The sequence below is a fragment of the Mesoplodon densirostris genome, chromosome 1 (assembly GCF_025265405.1).
Source record: "Mesoplodon densirostris isolate mMesDen1 chromosome 1, mMesDen1 primary haplotype, whole genome shotgun sequence".
Lineage (NCBI taxonomy): Eukaryota > Metazoa > Chordata > Mammalia > Artiodactyla > Ziphiidae > Mesoplodon > Mesoplodon densirostris.
The window spans coordinates 213472592-213492051 of record NC_082661.1 but is presented as its reverse complement, the minus strand read 5'-3'; the positions used below and the strand labels follow the sequence as shown (position 1 = coordinate 213492051).

Genomic DNA, 19460 nt, shown 5'->3' with positions numbered 1-19460 from the left:
AAACCATCAACAGAATATAAAGGCAACCTACCTGATGAAAGAAGATATTTGAAAATCATGTCCCTGATAAGTGGTTAATACCCAAAACATAAAAATAACTCATACAACTCAATAACAAACAAATCTGATTACAAAATAGGCAGAGAATCCAAACAGACATTTTTCCAAAGATGCCACACAGATCGCCAACAGACACATGAAAAGATGCTCATCATTAATCACCAGAGTAACGTAAATCAAAACAAAATGTGATATCACTCACACCTGTCAGAATGGTTATTATGAAAAGGACAAAATATACAAGTGTTGGTGAGGATGTGGATTAAAGGGAAACCTAATGCACTGTTGGTGGGAAGGTAAATTGGTACAGCCACTGTGGAAAGCAGTATGGAGGTTCCCCCCAAAATTAAAAATAGAACTACTACATGATCCAGCAATTCCACTTCTGGGTGCTTATTCAAAGAAAACAAAAACATTAATTTGAAAGGATATATGGACCCCTATGTTCACTGCAGCATTGTTTAGAATAGCCAAGATATGGAAACAACCTAAGTTTTCACTGACGGATAAGTAAGAAAGATGTGTTATATAGATACAATGGAATACTACTCAGCCATAAAAAAGAATTAAATCTTGCCATTTGTGCCGACATGGATAGACCTTGAGGGTATTATCCTAAGTGAAATAAGTTAAAGACAAATACCATATGATTTCACTTATATGTGGAATCTGAAAAAGAAAACAAAGGAACAAAACTCATAGATACAGGCAATAGATTGAAGGTTGCGAGAGGGGAGGGTGGTTGGGGGTGGGAGAAATGGGTGAAAGGGATCAAGGGATACAAATTTTAGTTATAAAATAAATAAGTCATTGGGACATAAGGTACATCATATTGACTACAATCAATGATATTGTATTGCGAATTTGAAAGCTGTTAAGAAAGTAAGTCTTAAAAGTTCTCATTACAAGAAAAAAAATTCATAACTTTGTATGGTGATAGATGGTAACTAGATGTATTGTGGTGATCTCTTCACAATGTATACAAATGTCAAGTCATTATGTTTTTACACCCAAAACTAATATAATGTATGTAAATTAAATTTCAATTAAAAACATTCCTCATGTTCATCCTGTCCTAAATAATCATGTGATATGTGATTGCTAATACAGCAAGCACCTTAGTAAATAAATAAAAGCAGGACTTCTCTGGTGGTGCAGTGGTTAAGAATCTGCCTGCCAATACAAGGGACACAGGTTCGATCCCTGGTCCAGGAAGATCCCACAGGCCACAGAGCAACTAAGTCCGTGTGCCACAACTACTGAGCCTGTGTGCCTAGAGCCCATGCTCCACAATGAGAAACCCACACACTGCAATGAAGAGTAGCCACCACTTGCAGCAACTAGAGAAAGTCCACATGCAGTTAATGAAGACCCAGTGCAGCCAAAAATCAATAAAATAAAATATAAATATATTTATAAAAAAAATAAAAGTAGATTGACTTCAAATGGTAAAACTTGAATCTGATTATAACCCATTTAGGTTATTTAGTTGATTACACCCTGGCTTCTGGGACTCTTTATTCCGGGGAATTTTTTAATCCTTGTATGTTATTTTCCTTATATTCAACATATCAACCTCTCTAGTGCGTTGTGTTCTCTCAAAGATTTTAAGTATCTTTCAGCAGTCACTCTCATATCAAATGATATCCATCAGGATTAGAAAACTTGAAGAGCTCAGTGATCTTACCACCCAAGCCTATGATGATAATGCAATTGTTGCTAACAGCAACTAATGACCTTCCTTCCTGATGACTCAACTGGTGGAAACAACAAATAAATGATTTTCTGGCATCAAGAATGGTAACCAAGAGTCACGCCATACTACCTGGTCATACTCTCAGCCTACTAAAAGAATGGCCAAAAGTGGGGAATTATTAAATCAGATACAAAATGGAGACCGGACTTGAGAATTCCCTGAGCAGACAAAACCATTCAAGTCACATAAGCAAACTAAATCTAGCTGATTTCATGAATGTAATCAAAACTTGACTTGGGTTATTTCCTGTTAATGACTCTGACAATCATAAAAGAAACAAGTCATCTTCCTAAAAGTGGTATGAGATAATCAATTTAACCAATCCCCTGCCTTCTAGAAGCACCCATTGTAATAACAAATCATTATAAACAGTAAACAACATCCTCACTTTCACGTTTAAGTCACCCTGTTACATCATGCCCCTAAACTTCGTATTAGTCTTTGATTTTGAAGGCACCCAGTTTGCAAATTGCTCTTACATGCACAATAACCTCTTACTAAATACTCAATGATTTGGTGGTTTTCATTTTTCTATTTCTGCTTTTTTGATATTTCTAATGCATAAAAATTGCTTAAGAATGTCAATCTATATTTTAAAACTTAGAAAATTAATTACTGACAAACATTAGGGATTAGTATCTTTCCATAAGGGATTAATATCTTTCCATAATTTGTATATTTAAAAATTCTATTGATACAATTCAAAACTGTGACAGGAATACATAGAACAATAATACTTCTAGTATTTACAAATTTTCTTTTCATCTTGTATGATACAAATGTAAACAAGTATAAATGTGAATAAAATATTGAGAATACAAAATATATATTCCTAACATTTTGATTAATGCTCTCTTTCAACTTACATAACTATTTGCTATATTCTGAATATGAATTTGGAAAAGATAAGTCTAAAATAGTGAGAATCCTAATTTCATATATATATAAATATATATTATTATTATATTTAGACTAAAGTTAAAGTAAATGATAGCTTTGGTAATGCAAACTACCCTACTGATATAATGAATGTTGACCTAACTATTTTACTTACAATACAAATAGCTTGATTCAATTAGTATATTGGAATCAACAAATAAATTATAGACTGGAAGGAAATAATACCAAGAATTTCACTTTATATTCAAACAGTAAAAAGAAGGCATGCAGAACAATGTAGATTGATTTGTTTACAAATTAAAGTTTCAATAGATAATTTTCTCATTAAAGAAAAATGTATATTGTGTATTGTGGGAACTGAAGGTGATTGTTGTTTGCATCGTAAAAGTTGAAACTATAATACATGACTTAGGAGATAATTTGGTAAGGCTTTAACATTAAATGAGAGGGGAAAAAATTAAAGGAAACCTATTTGTTTCAGTTGATGCAAATGATCTCTTTCTGAATCAAGCATAGCATATTGTTTAGGAACAAGAAAGTCATTTTTGTTCACACATTTAAAATATTATACTTGTCACTTAAAATCTCTAGAGATACTTCTAGAGGAAAAATGTGCTTAATGATAAGGTTTAAGGAGGTGAATGACTAAAAAATGTTGGTGGAATAGCACTGTCACTATGAATTATTCTGACAAGTACACTAATGATACTTAGAATCAAGTAGCCTAGAAAAAAACTATTATAGATATGGGTATGATCATTTATTTTAGTTAAAACAAGCTAGAATATTACTGTGGTAACATCAACAAATGCTAAGCAACTCAGTAGATTGTTGATTATAAACAGAAATGTTTTATTAAAAATAGAAATATTTCAAAATCTAGTGAAATGACTGAAATATATCTGAAGAATATGGTACAAGGAATATATGTATGTCATATGTCAAAAATTGAGACAGCATTATATACACACATTTTACAGAGGGATATTCACTTACAGAATTAGAAATTTTTGAATTACGTTTTTCTGCAAACTATGACGGAATCTAATGATGTTTATGTCAGCATACTTACCAAATAGTAATTGTCACATTTTAATTAAAACCAGCTTATTTCAGAGAAAAGAAGAAAGTTGTAAGAGTAGTCATTGGTGCTGTGTGCCAGTTTTTCATGGTTTTCCCACTTCTGGGCATATGACTGATTTGTCCTCCCTGCCCTTTGGATTTTACTAGCTGTGACTATACAACTTAATTTATTTTGACCAATGAAACGCGAGAAGTGTCATATGACATTTCTGAGTGGAAGTTTAAGACCCACTGAGCAATTTATGACACTCTTTCTCTCATAGGCTGCAACATAACATATGAAGATTGTTCCATCAACCTGAGTCTTACAGTGAGGGCGGAGAGCTGTGTGTTGGCCAGCAATAGACATGAGCAATAAAGAAACAAATAAAAGATACTGAAGTCACTAAAATTTGGAATTCTTTCTGCAGCATAACCATGGATTCAGTTTATTGCATTCTATTGGGGGCACCATATAGTGAAGTGATTGGGGGTGACTTCTGGAATCAAGACCACTTGGATTCATAACCCAGCTCTCTCATCACTCGTATGTATCACTTTGGGAATTTTACATCACCTTGCTGTGCCTTAATATCCTCCTCTGTAAAATGAGAATAATAGAATCTATCTTGTTTTTGTTTAAGATTACATGAGACAACACATAAAGCATTTAGAATATTGCTTGGCACACAGTAGCACCTAATAAATATTAGTCGTTATTCTCTCCACTGGGAAATACAGTACCTTTCATTTGCTTATGTTTATAATACTCATATGATTATTCATAATTATAATTGCTCTGAAAAAAAAATAAACAAAGACCAGTATTTTAAACAGCAAGTTTATCAGATTTTAAAGTACTGATCTTTGTTTATGGAACCTAGAAGAAATGGACAAATTTCTAGAAACATACAATCTTCCAAGACTGAATCAGGAAGAAGTAGCTAATCTGCACAGATAAATCATTAGTAGTGAAATTAAATAAGTAATCAAAAATTCCCGACAAATAAGAGTCCAGGACTGAATGGCTTCACAGGGCAATTATACCAAGCATATAAACAAGAGCTAATACCTATCCTTCTCACATTATTCCAAAAAACTAAAGATAAGGGAATACTCCCAAATTCATTCCATGAGACCCAGACAACAAACTGATACCAAAACCAGACAAACATTAAAAAAAAAAAAGAGAAAATTATAGGCCAATATCTCTAATGAATACAGATGCAAAAATCCTCAAAAAATTGTTAGCAAACTGAATTCAACAATATATAAAAAAGATCATGCACCATGATCAAGTGGAATTTACCCCAGGGATGGAAGGATAGTTGAATATCCAAAAATCAATGTGATACACTACATTAAAAAAGGAAGAAAAAAATCACAAGATCATTGCAATAGATGCATAAAAAATTGATAACATTAAACATTTAGTCATGATAAAAACTCTTATCAAAGTTGGTACAGAGAGAACATATCTCAACATAAAAAAAAGCTATATATGACAAACCCACAGCTAACATCATACTTAATGGGGAAAAGCAAAACTTTTCCTTTAAAATCAGGAACAAAACAAAAATGCCCACTCCTGCCACTTTCACTTACATAGTATTGAAAGTCCCAGACACAGCAATCAGACAAGGGAATAAAAACAAAACAAAACATAAGAGGCAACCAAATTGTAAGGTAAGAAGTAAAATTGTCACTAATTGTAGATGGCCTCATACTGTATGATGTCATTAGGGTTTTCTAAAACCCTAATGTCTCCACTGAAAAACTACTAGAACAAATGAATTCAGTAAAGTTGCAGGATATAAGATTAATATACAGAAATCTGTTGCTTTGCTATACACTAATAATGAACTATCAGAAAGAAAAAGCAAGAGAACAATCCTGCTTAAAATTGCATCAAAAAGAACAAAATAACTAGGAATAAACTTAACCAAGGAGGTGAAGGACCTATACTTGGTAAATCTTAAAACACTGATGAAGGAAACTGAAGATGATGTAAAGAAATGGAAATATATCCCATGTTCATGGATTAGAAGATTATCATTAAAACAGCCATACTACCCAAAGCAAGATACAGAATTAGTGCAATCTCTATCAAAATATTCATGACATTTTTCACAGGACTAGAACAAATAATACTAAAATTTATATGAAACAAATAACCCCAAACTACAAAAGCAATCTTGACAAAAAAGAACAAAGCTGGAGGCATCATGCTCGTGGACATCATACTATACTACAGAGCTACAGAAATCAAAACAGTACAGTACTGGCACAGAAACAGAAACATAGATCCATGGAACAGAATACAGAGCCCAGAAATAAACCCACACACCTACAGTCAATTAGTCTACAGCAAAGAAGGCAAAAGTACACAATGGAGAAAAGACAGTCTTGCTAATAAGTGATGCTGGGAAAACTGGGCAGCTGCATGTAAAAGAACGAAATTAGAACATTTTCTCATACCATATACAAAAAAAAAAAACAAAACTGAAAATGGATTAAAGACCTAACTATGAACCAGAAATCATAAAAATCCTAAAAGAAAACATAGGCAGAACACTCTTTGATATAAATCAGCAATATTTTCTTGGATCTGTCTCCTAAAGTAAAGGAAACAAAAGCAAAAATAAACAAATGGGGCTTCCCTGGTGGCACAGTGGTTGAGAGTCCGCCTGCTGATGCAGGGGACATGGGTTCGTGCCCCAGTCTGGGAAGATCCCACATGCTGCGGAGTGGCTGGGCCTGTGAGCCATGGTTGCTGAGCCTGCACATCCAGAGCCTGTGCTCCGCAACGGGAGAGGCCACAACAGTGAGAGGCCCACGTACCGAAAAAAACAAAAACAAAAACAAATGGGCCTAATTAAACTTAAAAAGGTTTTGCATAGCAAAGGAAACCATGGACAAAATAGAAAGACAACCTACTGAATGGGAGAAAATACTTGCAAATGATGACCAATAAGGGATTAATATGAAAAATACATAAGTGACTCATACAACTTAATACCAAAAAAAACCCAAACAAAACAAAACTGAATAAAAATAGGCAGAAGACCTGAATAGACATTTTTACAGAGAAGACATACAGATGACCAATAGGCAATGAAAATGAAAAATGCTCAACATTACTAATCATCAGAGAAATGCAAATGAAACCACAATGAGCTATCACCTAATACCAGCTAGAATGGCATCATCAAAAAAAAACCCACAAACAACAAATGTTGGTGAGATGTGGAGAAAAGGGAACCCTAGTACACTGTGGGTGGGAATGTAAATTAGTGCAGCCAACATGGATGTATGGAGGTTCCTCAAGAAACTAAAAATAGAACTACCATATTTTACAGCAATTCCACTCCTGGGTATATATCCAAAGAAAATGAAAACGCTATTCAAAAAGATACATACATCTCAAACTTTACAGAAGCATTATTTACAATAGCCAAGATATGGAAGCAACCTAAGTGTCCATCAGCAAATGAATCAATAAAGAATATGTGATATATATATATATATATATATATATATATATATATATACACACAATGGAATATTACTCGGCTATAAAAGTGAAATTTTATCATTTGCAACAACATGGACAGACCTGGAGGGTGTATGTTAGTGAAATAAGTCAGACAGAGAAAGACAAATACCATATGATATCACTTATATGTGGAATCTAAAAAAAAAAAAAAAACCAACCAGTGAATATAACAAAAAAGAAACAGACTTACAGATACAGAGAACAAACTAGTGGTTACCAGTGGGGAGAGGGAAGGGGAAGGGGCAAGATAAGGGTAAGGGATTAAAAGTTACAAACTACTACGTACAGCTTGTAAGCTACAAGGATATATTGTACAGGACAGGGAATACAGCCAATATTTGGCAGTAATTTTAAATGGAGTTTAACCTGTAAAGCATTGAATCAGTGTGGTGTACATTTCAAACTAAGATAACATTGTAAATCAGCTATACTTCAATTAAAAAATTTAAAAAAAAATAAAGTGCAGGCTCTAGATCCAGAGGGCCTAGGCTTAAACACAGCCTACTAACTTTCTAGTAATGTAATTTGGTGCAAATTTCTTAACTTCTCTATATTTCAGCTTTCTTGCTTGCAAAATGGTGTCATGTAACAGTAGCTCCCTCATAAGCTTTTGTGAAGAATTAATACTTAAAACATGTAAAGCCTTTAAAACAGCACTTGACACATAGTAAAATAAAAAAAAATGGTAGCCATAATCAAACGGCAGAATGATTTAGAGGAGAATTTAATTATGCCTGGAGAATCCTGGGAATATGGAACTCGTTTTCCTCTTCATGTGAACAAGTTAAGAGAAAAGAAACAGCTCTATAGGTTTGGGGACTGATGTGAGTAAAGGCACTAAGACTTGGTAGAAACAACACAGTCTGTTTGTGGAACAGCAGCAGAACGGATAAATCAGGCTGCAGATATTGGATTCAGTTTTTCTTATATATGTTTTCTCTTATGGGAATTTTTCTAGTCTAATTTTTATATATACCAAATGGATGAAAATACAAAACAGAGATTTTACATAAATAAACCCACATCCCAAATATCTTAAAACTAGACATATTATATTCAATAAAGTACATAATGGGGTATATAGTATAACTGAAAGAAGAAAACAAAGAATTTACTCTATTCCAATTAGTTGAATGGATTATCCTTCCAACAGGAGTAATTTTGTATAAATAGCAAATGGAAACAAAGAATAAAACAAGTATTTATAACTTTAAATAAGACATATAAATTTAAATACACTGACCATCTCTTATGTGGTATATTACAGCATACATCAATTGACAAAAACTTTATTTTAAGGAATTTTAAATTTTTCCCCCAATTGAATCACAAATTTCTTGACTTTCAAAAACTGCAATTCACGAACGCTTGCCTTAAGTGAAAAATAAAGGGAAACATAATCTTCAGGAAAAGCAATCTCCTAAGTCTTGCCTCAAACTGTTTTGAAACATTGAAAACAAACAAGAGAAACCCAAAACAAGTGCAATTTTGGTCAGATAAGCTTTCTATAAGGTCTTTTCCTTTCAATTAAAGAGAAATGAAAAATCCAGGACACTGGGCTTCATTCCACTCCAATACAATATCACTTTCAGAATGAACTGTGGAAACGGAGCAGGTGAGGAGGGGGAGTTAAAGCAACTGGCTTTTTTCCAGGGGAAGTAAAAGAAGGGAGGTAACTTCTTCTAACCTTGCCAACATAAAAACTAGATCTCCAGGAAAATAAACTAGTAATAGCTGCTGGAAGGAGGGTCCTTATCAATGGAAATTATAACAGTATGCCCCTGGTTAAAGACTGATTTGAGTAAATAAACTTAGAATCTGTATGAACATGGCTCCCTGAAGAATGTCATATTGTTGGGATATAAAATGAAGATACTTCATCAATGAAACATTTCTCCTGCTGTGTGAGGTAACCCAAAAAATCTCACTTGGAAATCTGATCTCTTAGCTTGAATCAGAGAGTGGATTCCAAAGTGGGATAAAAGAACTGGGAGAGCTGTCCCCAACCTGACAGACCTCTTCCCTCTTTCACTGGAGCGTGATGGCCAGTACCTTTGAAATGATTAGTATAAGCTTGATATTGGCTAAGATCTATGATTTGTGTGAGTCTTATTTGATCATCTGATTCTTTGTGCTCACTCACCAGATATTGCATATTCTTTTTCATTAAAAACTAGCAATAAATTTCCAATGTATACATCACATTCTACTACAAGATGATTTTCACTTTTAAAAATCCAACTAATTTAAAGTTTTTTTGGGCTTCTAAAGGTTACACTATGATAAAAAGCATTAGAAAAACAATATAGAGTATGGGTTTATGCATATATAATTTTTTACTTATGTTGTATTTGCATTATTAAAACAGAAAAGTTAGATTTTCAGAGATTACTCATTAATTTTTAGGATCCTATTCTTCAAATTCATGTGGCTACAACCAAAATGGCAGTATGATGATAAAGATCTCCAAAAAATCATAAAGTTGTATAAAAATTGTACTAGTAATATAAATTAAACCCTGAATCTACATTAACACAGTAACTTCTTAAAACATATATAAACCATGATGCAAAGAAAATTAAAATCCGTGTAGCATATTTACTGCCAAAAGAAGTTACTTGTTCTTTCAAGTTTACTCTGGTATTCTTAGTGGAAAAAAAGGTACATATAAATCTCTTTCCAGGTCAAAAATCTTGCCAACTTTATGAAGAAGAAATCTTCCATGAAGAGCCAGAGTAAAAAGGCATGACATTTATTCACTCTCCCTGGTCATTATATTCAAAATGTATTAATACACAAGGCTTCCAGACTATTTATCAAAGTTTAAGCTACTGGCTATTCTACTTTACAGGGCTGAGGAAACACTTCTTTCATCTTTTAAGTCTTATATATATATATTTTTTAAATTGGAAGCTTAAAAAAAATCTAAACTAAATCTTAAGGGGAAGTATGCAACAATCATTTTACCCTTGCTTTGTTGTTTTTCTCCATCAGGATCCGTTTTGCATTTACATTTGTCATTGCTCTTTCCCTTTCTTTCCTAGGAATACTCATGCTACTTCATCAGATTTCCTCCTCTTTAAAAAAGGAAATTGGTAAGAAGCTAATTTAAAATAAGGGTTTCCTTATTTCCTTATTTCCTTATTTCATATATGTGTATGTGTATACAATCTGACCATGATGTTTATAAATTAAGGATGCAACAAATAGGTTTCCAGTATTAGGAACATTTACCAGAAAATATTTTATTATCATTTGATCCGCCTGTTCATCAACCTCCTTCCTATATGTATATCAATATACAGCATTCAAAGAGGAGAAAAGCTTTCACAAAATAGAGTTAAAAGAACACCCAATGAATATACTCAAGACGTTTGGTTTGTAGTAAAAAATAAAGTAAGAAAAGTGCTAACATCTCTTATTTTTTCTCCATTTTACAGCCTATCCTACTCTACTCCATTGTAATTAATGGTATAAATGTATTATGCAAATTTATATATCCAACAGACATCACTTGGAAGGCATGGGAAATTCTAACAGTTCTTAATGCTTATTAATATCAAGAGTAACAGTTCTTTTCAATGGAGGATATGTACGTCAATCGATCATTGACATGTGGACTTGGGTCAAGTACATACATCAAATGAAACTGATGTGTTTGAAAATATATGTTAGTATTCGTTTTTTTTTTAAACATGCCAGCATATCATAATTGTGATTACTGTTGCCCCAAAAAGCACCAAGACAAAGATTTCTTTTAGAAAGAGTGATTAGATGTAAGAAATTAAGATATGATAGAACTGCGTTTAGAGAGTCCTATGTGAACATATAGGCACAAAACACAAAATCATGAAAAGCATCCTGTTGTTAAATTTGGACTTTCCTGCCTCTAGCAGCAAGTTAAATATGGAAAAGTACATTTTGTTTTCTAAATAAACAAATATTTAAAACAATATCAAATTTAGGTAATTATGAAAAATAACAATTCTGAAAACTTCAGCAAGGGAGTTTTTATGTGTGCCATAATAAAAATCGCATGTGCATAGTTACATATACTTACTTTAGAGTCTTCATTAAAAAATCATTTAAAACACAGCTATATGTCATAAATCTAACCAAGAATGATAAGTGACTTATATTTAAAAATATTATAAAAAAGAACATTTAACATGCATACATTTCAGGGAATGAAAAATTAAATTTTCAAAATGATTCAAGATATAAATAAAATATATGTTAATAACTGTTAAAACATCTAGTAAAACTGTTCCTGGTTTTCCTTCTAAGCACTTCTTTATATTTGAAAAAATAATTCTTAATATTATAAAATAAATTCCTTAGCTCATATATTATACATCTTAGACAGGTATTCACATAGTAAATCTATATCATCACCATTAAGTCTAGACTATAATGCAGATTTAAGATAAACTCAACCTTTAATAATATATAATGCATATATAATATACAAGTGTGTATATATTCGCATATGTAATCCATGTATAATTTGTATTGAATTTTGCAATCATGCAGTCCACCAGTATTCTGAAATCAGGAAAACAAAACAAAATCCTGACTTTTGATCTGAAACACCTACAGCACAATCTAGAACTTTAATGTCTGTTAGAAAAGTTACATGAACTTGAGAAAGTCACTCAACCTCTTCAAATTCCACTTCTCTCATTTGGAAAATAAATATAATTAAGCCTGTTCATCTCTTATTTTTAGTTAATTATTGTCAGGGTATTTCAGACAGATATGGAGGCATAATAGTATAGCATAATGCTCCTTTCATCAATAAATACTGATGCTGAACTATTTGCAGCTGTCAGATATACTTTTATGCTTCTTGCTACTTCTTTGAGAAACAATCATCAACCTCAGTTTTGTTCACCTTGGAATACAGTGCAGTAATTATAATGGTTCTTGCACATTTTTCTAAAAACTAACCATGCCATTAATCCATATTTTTAATTCACGTTTAATGTAATCAAAGAAATGTAAAACATTTTAATAGTTAAATGGACAAACTACATAATAAACATTTCTGAAGAGTCTGAATATATTTCACCATGAAAGTAAAATTATTAACCTAGAAATATGTTCATTGATGTATATTCAGCACAATTCCATTACAAAAGAAAAATTACATGAAAGAAAAAAAAAGGAGGGTTTCTGAGGACGCAGCCTGAAATGTCTTACTGGTGTTAAAGAGCAATCATAAAATGGTAGCTTTTCAGGTTAGGTGGCTTTTTTGTCTGTATTGACAATTTTTGCTACATTGCTTTTGAGGAAAGAAGGACCTTTCTTTATTGACTTAATCTACTTGTTAATACATTTCTTTTTTCCCTTGCATCCCAGTCAAAAATATCTTTAATTGAATTCTTTCTTCTTCTTCAAAATGATATTGACCATTCAAGCTGATAAAAATCTTTATCAGAGGAGTACTTTATTGCAGGTAATAGAATTTCTTACATTATCTACATTTAAGGGTTTCAAATGTTAAAATAAGACAATAAATAGAAAGATAAGAACAGAATAAAAGAATAAACTCTAGAAAACTGTTAGAGAAACAAAAATGTTTTCATACCTTGAATCATAAACGGATGTTTTAAGCAGCAAAGTCAACAAGGACACATACAATGTTTTCAAGTAAATAAATATATTTACAGTTTTATTTTAATACCATGGTTTAAACCCAACATTTGATCATGCATATTATATGTTACATAATAATTCAAATAATTTAAGAAATTTTATAGCATATTTCTAAATGTTACCATCATTAACCATGATTATTTCATTTCCTGTTTAAAAAATATAGGGAATTCAGTAAAACCTGCTTTCCTCTCCTTAGCTCTATGGCTCTTCTGTTGTCCTGCACCACAACACTGAGACATCCTTTGGGCTCTGTCACTTATCCTTGCAATAAACTACAACACTCAAGAGTGCCTTGTTGTTACCCAGCCATTTGATAATTAAAGTGAGCTATTACAGAAAGGTAATAAACAAGGACACACAGAAATCAGGCAGTGATGCCAAGTCCAGGAGACAGGTTTTTTTTTTTATGACACATTCAACAGACTTCCCTCAATATGAGGTCAATAGCCAAAAAACTTTCTTCACTTATTTAGAGATAGAAGTAAGTTTTTTTACTTTCTACAGTTAGAATAAGACTCTTCATGATTTATTTCATTTGAAGACATACTGTTTTCATCTTTTGATCTCAATGCAAGGGAAAAACAGAGGTAACTTAGTTCTTCGGTAAGAACTGTCACACTAGGATGGGGGAAAAACTAGAAGCACTGTTTTGAAACTTACTTAATGTGCATAGAATATATGGTGAAATTAAACAGACTATAACCAGAGAGACAAATGACATGGATGAGAAGGTTGAACAAAAAATATGTCCTGCCAAGTGGAATATTACACTTCAGAATAGCTGCATATAGAGACAATTTAAAAATAAGTATTTTTGTTTTAAAAATACAATAAGGTTGGAATATGTTAGCTTAATCTACATCCATTAATATTTTATGCAATCGTGTACAAATGCAAAATGTGTGAAATATCTGGAATGGAAAGATTTCTGTATTACATACTCTGAGAAATAGCTAACACATGAAATAATGGAAAACTGATTTCATATTTAGCATGTCAGATTTGTGATACATTTCTTATCAAATAATGACTTAACCTAGGTTGAAATATGTACTGGTTTAAATAAAACTTCAGTGCATGTAGGATTCCACAGGGCCTTGAAAAGAAGAAAACAAAAATAAACAAATGAATGACATCAAATTAATAAAATGAAAGGAAATTTTACTTAATATGAAGATGTAAAATGTTTAAACACAAATTAAAAAAACACAAGTTAAAAAAAACACAGACCAACAGTAAAAATTGCTATTAAAACTTAATAAAAATATTTATATTAGTAATGTTTCCAGGCTCCCAACTTCCAATTAAATACTTTACTACCAAAAGCAAGGTGAAGGAGTGAAGACCAATTAGCAAAATTTTATTTCTCTGGTTTTGTAAGTGGAGTGAAAAAATGAGTTTTCCTCAACTTTTTATGTATTCTTCATTTCCAAAAAACTATATGATTAATAGGTAAGTCCATCTGGCTCTCCTTTTTGTAAATCATCCTGAACACAAAAAGCTCCAAAAGAATTTTCAATCTGTTGCAATTATTATTTTGAAATCTCTATACTTTAGTGCAGTTTTATGTGATAGGAAATTAAAACATTTCAAAATACTTCACCTTTAAAAAAAGGAACTCCTTGTCCAGGTAATGTGTATAAAAAGAAATATAGGATCCAAGAAGTATAGAATATGGCAGCTGCCTCCAAGGCATGTAGAATTCGGTTGGAGAGACAGAAATGAATATAGAAAAGATAAGCCATACTACAAGACAGTAAGTTCTATGTCAATACATAGGAGCTATATATGTCAATATATAAAACTGATAACAATATCTAGTACTGACAACTACAGGATAGGTTATATAGGACCAGTAACTGCTGAAACTGTTCTATAGAAAGAGAGATCACTCCCAGTTTGAGTGGCCAAATCAAATGGGAGTGGAGCCAGGCCTAAAAAGAGAGATACATTATAGGGGAGGGGCATTCTAAATAAAACAGTTAAAAACAAAACAAACAAACCAAAACACTGAACAACAACGGAGACAAGAAACAGCAATTTGTGTTGGAGCAGCTTAAGTGGAAGAAAAGGTTTATGTTTGGGAGCAGTTAGAGCTAAAATTGCATAAGTAGGGAAGGATGTAATTTTAGCAGCTATGACACTGGTTTGAGGAATGTGGTTTTTATCCTTTAAGCCTTAGTGAGCCATTAAGAGAGAGTTTTAAAGTAGAAATACAACACAGTGTAAGTTGTGTGTTTGTGTTTATTTCTTTTAGATTTATCTGTGGTGCATATATAGATTAGATATATAGATTAGAATGTGTAGAGACTTTAAGTAGGAAGCCAAGACTGAAACTAACGTGAGTCAGTCCTAAAGCAGCAAGCAGTACTGGAAGGTGACTGTTCTTCATAATCTGATTTTTCCTGTTAAGAGGCTTGTTCCAGTTTTGTGAACAGCTGACCTATCACTCAGGTTACAGCTCAAAAGCAACATCCTCAGGTCTTCCATGATGAGTCCTTTCTAGATACAAGTATTCCTACTTCACCTGACATCATCTCTTAATCTCATCTTTCTGCTTATTTACATCATGGCCCTCATCACTGTGTGAAATTCACTTACCAATTTCTTCATTTCTAATTGATTTTCTGTCCTCATCCACTAGAATATGAAGTTCACGAAGAAAGAAAATCTGTCTATTTCTTGTTCACTGCTACAATCCCAGTGCCTGGAATACCTTTCTTTACTTTTATTTAAAAAATGACTGTATAAATGAAGAAGGGTATAATATCTTGAGATGAAAGGAAACTCAGGGCTCTACTTGTATGTTGTACACAGAAGCACATACATATTTGCCAACCAAACATGTTCTTTTAAAAAAAAAAGCCTTCAGAATCATTAAGGCTAATAAACATTTAATAGATACTCAGTGTTTGGTTACCTGTTTCCCAAATGCTAGTTGAATGAATGTAAAAAGACAGAGGAAATAAATTTTAGAAATCTAGAATCTGTCTTCTCGTGTATTTTATGACTCCTGACATTCATGTTTTTAATAAAGCTCTAATACAGATCCACCTTTTAATATTTTAAAAAGTGTCAGGAAAAATGAAGGGAATAATATAATAGATTGAATATGTTCAGAGACACAAATGTCATAAAGTATACGATCCTAACATTTCTCTTACTATGAAAGTTTATAATATTCTAATACTTGTCATGTCGTGAGGACGAAAAGCCCCAATACTTCTCTGTCCTTTTTAGCTAGTATAACACGCAGCAGGGGAAGGGAAATTACCAGGAAATATTAAAGCTCAACTAATGAGAATAAATGGTTCCCCTTAACTAGTCTGTAGAGACAACAGTAATTTGAAAAATAGGGTACTTTTTTATGATTAACCACTCTGGGAATATTGATATTGTAATGGCTTTACACCTTCATTGTTTCACTTATTAATATAGTCTAGAGACTATTCCATTCCAGAACATTAAGGTTTCCTCTTTTTTGCAGGGGGAGGGGGCTCTACAGCCCCCATTCTGTGAATGAGCCATTAGTACTGAACAGTCCCCTATTGGTGGAAATTCTGTGTTGTTTTCATCTTTAGCTATTACAGATAATGCCCATAAAGGAAAACCTTATAGAAATGCTATTTGGTATATAGGAATGTGTATGTTCTGGGCCAATTTCTAGAGATAGTACTGCTAGATGGAGAATAAAACCATGTACAATTTTGTTAGATTTTTCAAAATTTCTCTCGATACGAAATTGTAATAGCATATGACAATGCCATTCTTTAAAAGGAAAATTCTTGAGAAAAGTAAAAAATGTTTAAAAGGTCACATGATTGAATGATATTCAGTCATTTAAACCATGAAGTAAAAATTTACTAATATTACAGCACAATAATATCCATTTTAAATGCCCAAAATATGTAAACACATGTATGTTTATATACATGTAATATATTTATATATACTATAGATTCAGTGTTTGTATATTTTAACATAATAAAAATCAAAATGGAGAAAAAACTTTTAAAAGAGTAGAAAGTAATATATACACTCACACCAAGTAATTTTTGTCTTATACTGACAAAAGTCCCAATAGTGAGTCATTATTGATGCTCCCTCAAAGAAGAAAAATTAATCCTTTCAGACTAAATTGGAATTTGTAGCAACTTTCCCATAAAGTAAGAAGACTTTTAAGTAGCATTTTTGGAGCAATATGAAGTGTTTCTTATAATCTTAAAATTGAAAAACACTATTATTTCTAATTCTAGTCTTAGGCTAAAAAAAGAAGAACTCATCAATTTTTAGGTTACACTTTTTTTTTTTTTTTTTTTTCCGGTACTCAGGCCTCTCACTGTTGTGGCCTCTCCTGTTGCGGAGCACAGGCTCCGGATGCGCAGGCTCATCGGCCATGGCTCACGGGCCCAGCCGCTCCGCGGCATGTGGGATCCTCCTGGACCGGGGCACGAACCCGTGTCCCCTGCATCGGCAGGCGGTCTGTCAACCACTGTGCCACCAGGGAATCCCCTAGGTTATACTTTTCCAATTCAAGAAAATACTGAACCTGTTTAGAGTATTTTTCTTTTTGAAAATTACTCTGTATTAGACTAACCCTTAGACAAATTTTCCTCTAATGTGATGGAGTCAATCCAAATCTGTAAGTCCACTTATAAGCACAAGGCTCATAAAATAATGACAAATCTGAAGTAATTCTGATACGTAAAGAACTATGACTCTTTACACACTCTGAATTGCAAATTACACTTTTTGGTATAAATTTTCTCTATAGTAATTCAGCTACATACATGTAAAATTCTAACCACCATCTTAAAAACGTGGCATCACATAAGAGTGTAATTTTCTGATATTCTTACTTTATAGAGCATGACATTAATGTTACATGTGGCTCTTTTTTAGGAAACTTTCTGTAACACATTATTCTGAACATTCCAATTCTTTTGCCTACTTGGTATAAAGCCAAACATTTATGGAAGTTTTTTTTCCTTTACCTCTTTACAGTTATTTATGTTATTAAAACACTTTACATCTTTATTTTGAAACACTAATAATCTAATATTTTAATGTTTTTTCCCTAAATGATTACTACTTCTTTTATTGGCAGAAGCTAGTGAAGGCAAACAGAATTAGCCACCACAAAATATGTCTCTTCGGAAAAAAAATTACAGAGTTAACCATTTTTAAGAAACTGCAGACACAGGAGAAGCTCTGAAAAGTGACTAAAGTTACCCTTTGGAAGAGATATTTACGTTTATAAGGGCAATCTCCATTTGTAAGAGTGTCTCCCTCTCTGTACCAGGCAGCAGAGGATGACTAAATCTCTAGAAACTCTTGTCAGTGGAGAAGGCAGGGACTTAAATCTAACAACCTTACCCTTGTTTACTGTGTTTTTCCTGGTAACCTCCCATAACTGGCTTCCCCACTGCCCAACACGTTTCTTTTGTCTCTAGCTGGAGATGGTATTTAAAGTGTTGGCTTGGCCATCTCAGGGAGTTAATGTACACAGGAGATATACACGGTATGAAATTTTTGTTTTTCTCCTCTTAATGTGTTTCATTACAGTGGAGACTCAGTCAAGAACCTAGACAGAGAGGGGGAAAATTATTTTTCTACCCCTACAGTTTGGAGACCCGTGATGGGGCTTGCTGAGGCACCATACTTGCTCTGGAGTCTGCAGATGGGATTCTGGAAAACTGGCAGAAGCTGGCTAAGGGTAATAGTTCTTACCAAAGGCAGATCTCCTGGATCTGTCTCTACAGTGCCTGGTTCAGAGAGGAAGGTAAGCGTTTCTTGTCCTTTCCTTTCCAAATTTAGATTAAAGGGAGAAAATACCTGCATGAATTAGTTTCTTGGGTATAGCAACTTTGGTAAAGATTTTTTTTATGAGTACTCTTGTTTTATATTGATCCACTTTCCTCCCAGAGAGATAGTAATTGTTTGCTTTTATCTCTGTCTTTTCTGTCATTTGTTATAAGGAGGAGAACCACAGCCTAGAGAGGTTTTCCTCCTATTTTATTCTATGCCTTAAAAGCTTGGCCTTGTAACCAGTGAGAATATTCTCCCTGGGATCCACCAGTCAGAAGATGCATGTGTCGGCATGCATCTAGTGGACAGCCCAATAGCAGCATTCTCACGGACCCCTCCCCTCCACCAGCTGCCAGGGGAGTTTGTCATAGGGGTCCCAGTCCATAGGGGGCCTTTGACATCTCAAATTTCATTGTCTCTTTAATGCTGGAAAAGTCCCATTCTAGTAGCACCTGCCTGGTGTCACAGATTAGCAGGTCTGTAACTGAATGCATAACACGTTCTCACGGAAAACCGGAGACACCATTTTCACTACACCATTCTTACCACTTGTGACAATGAAGGTCTTTGCTTTCTTAGGCTAACTTTGGGAGTGAATTTTCAACATCTTGTGATGGCTGCAGCTTTTGCACACTCTTTTGGGATGCCTCTTGCATC

The 19460-nt window shown here is 33.1% G+C and overlaps 1 protein-coding gene across 3 annotated transcripts in view; it reads right to left on the bottom strand.

Annotated features, from left to right (window-relative positions):
• Positions 1–19460, bottom strand: part of CCSER1 (coiled-coil serine rich protein 1) — a 1210612-nt gene that overhangs the window by 493050 nt on the left and 698102 nt on the right. Inside the window, exon 10 of one of the 3 annotated variants that reach the window (XM_060094698.1) lies at positions 13052–14091. The exons of the other annotated variants lie outside the window; for them this stretch is intronic. Coding sequence (XP_059950681.1) covers positions 14032–14091 — 60 coding nt within the window. The 3' untranslated portion in view covers positions 13052–14031. Of the gene's footprint in view, positions 1–13051; positions 14092–19460 lie in introns of those variants that run through there. 3 annotated transcript variants of the gene reach the window in all.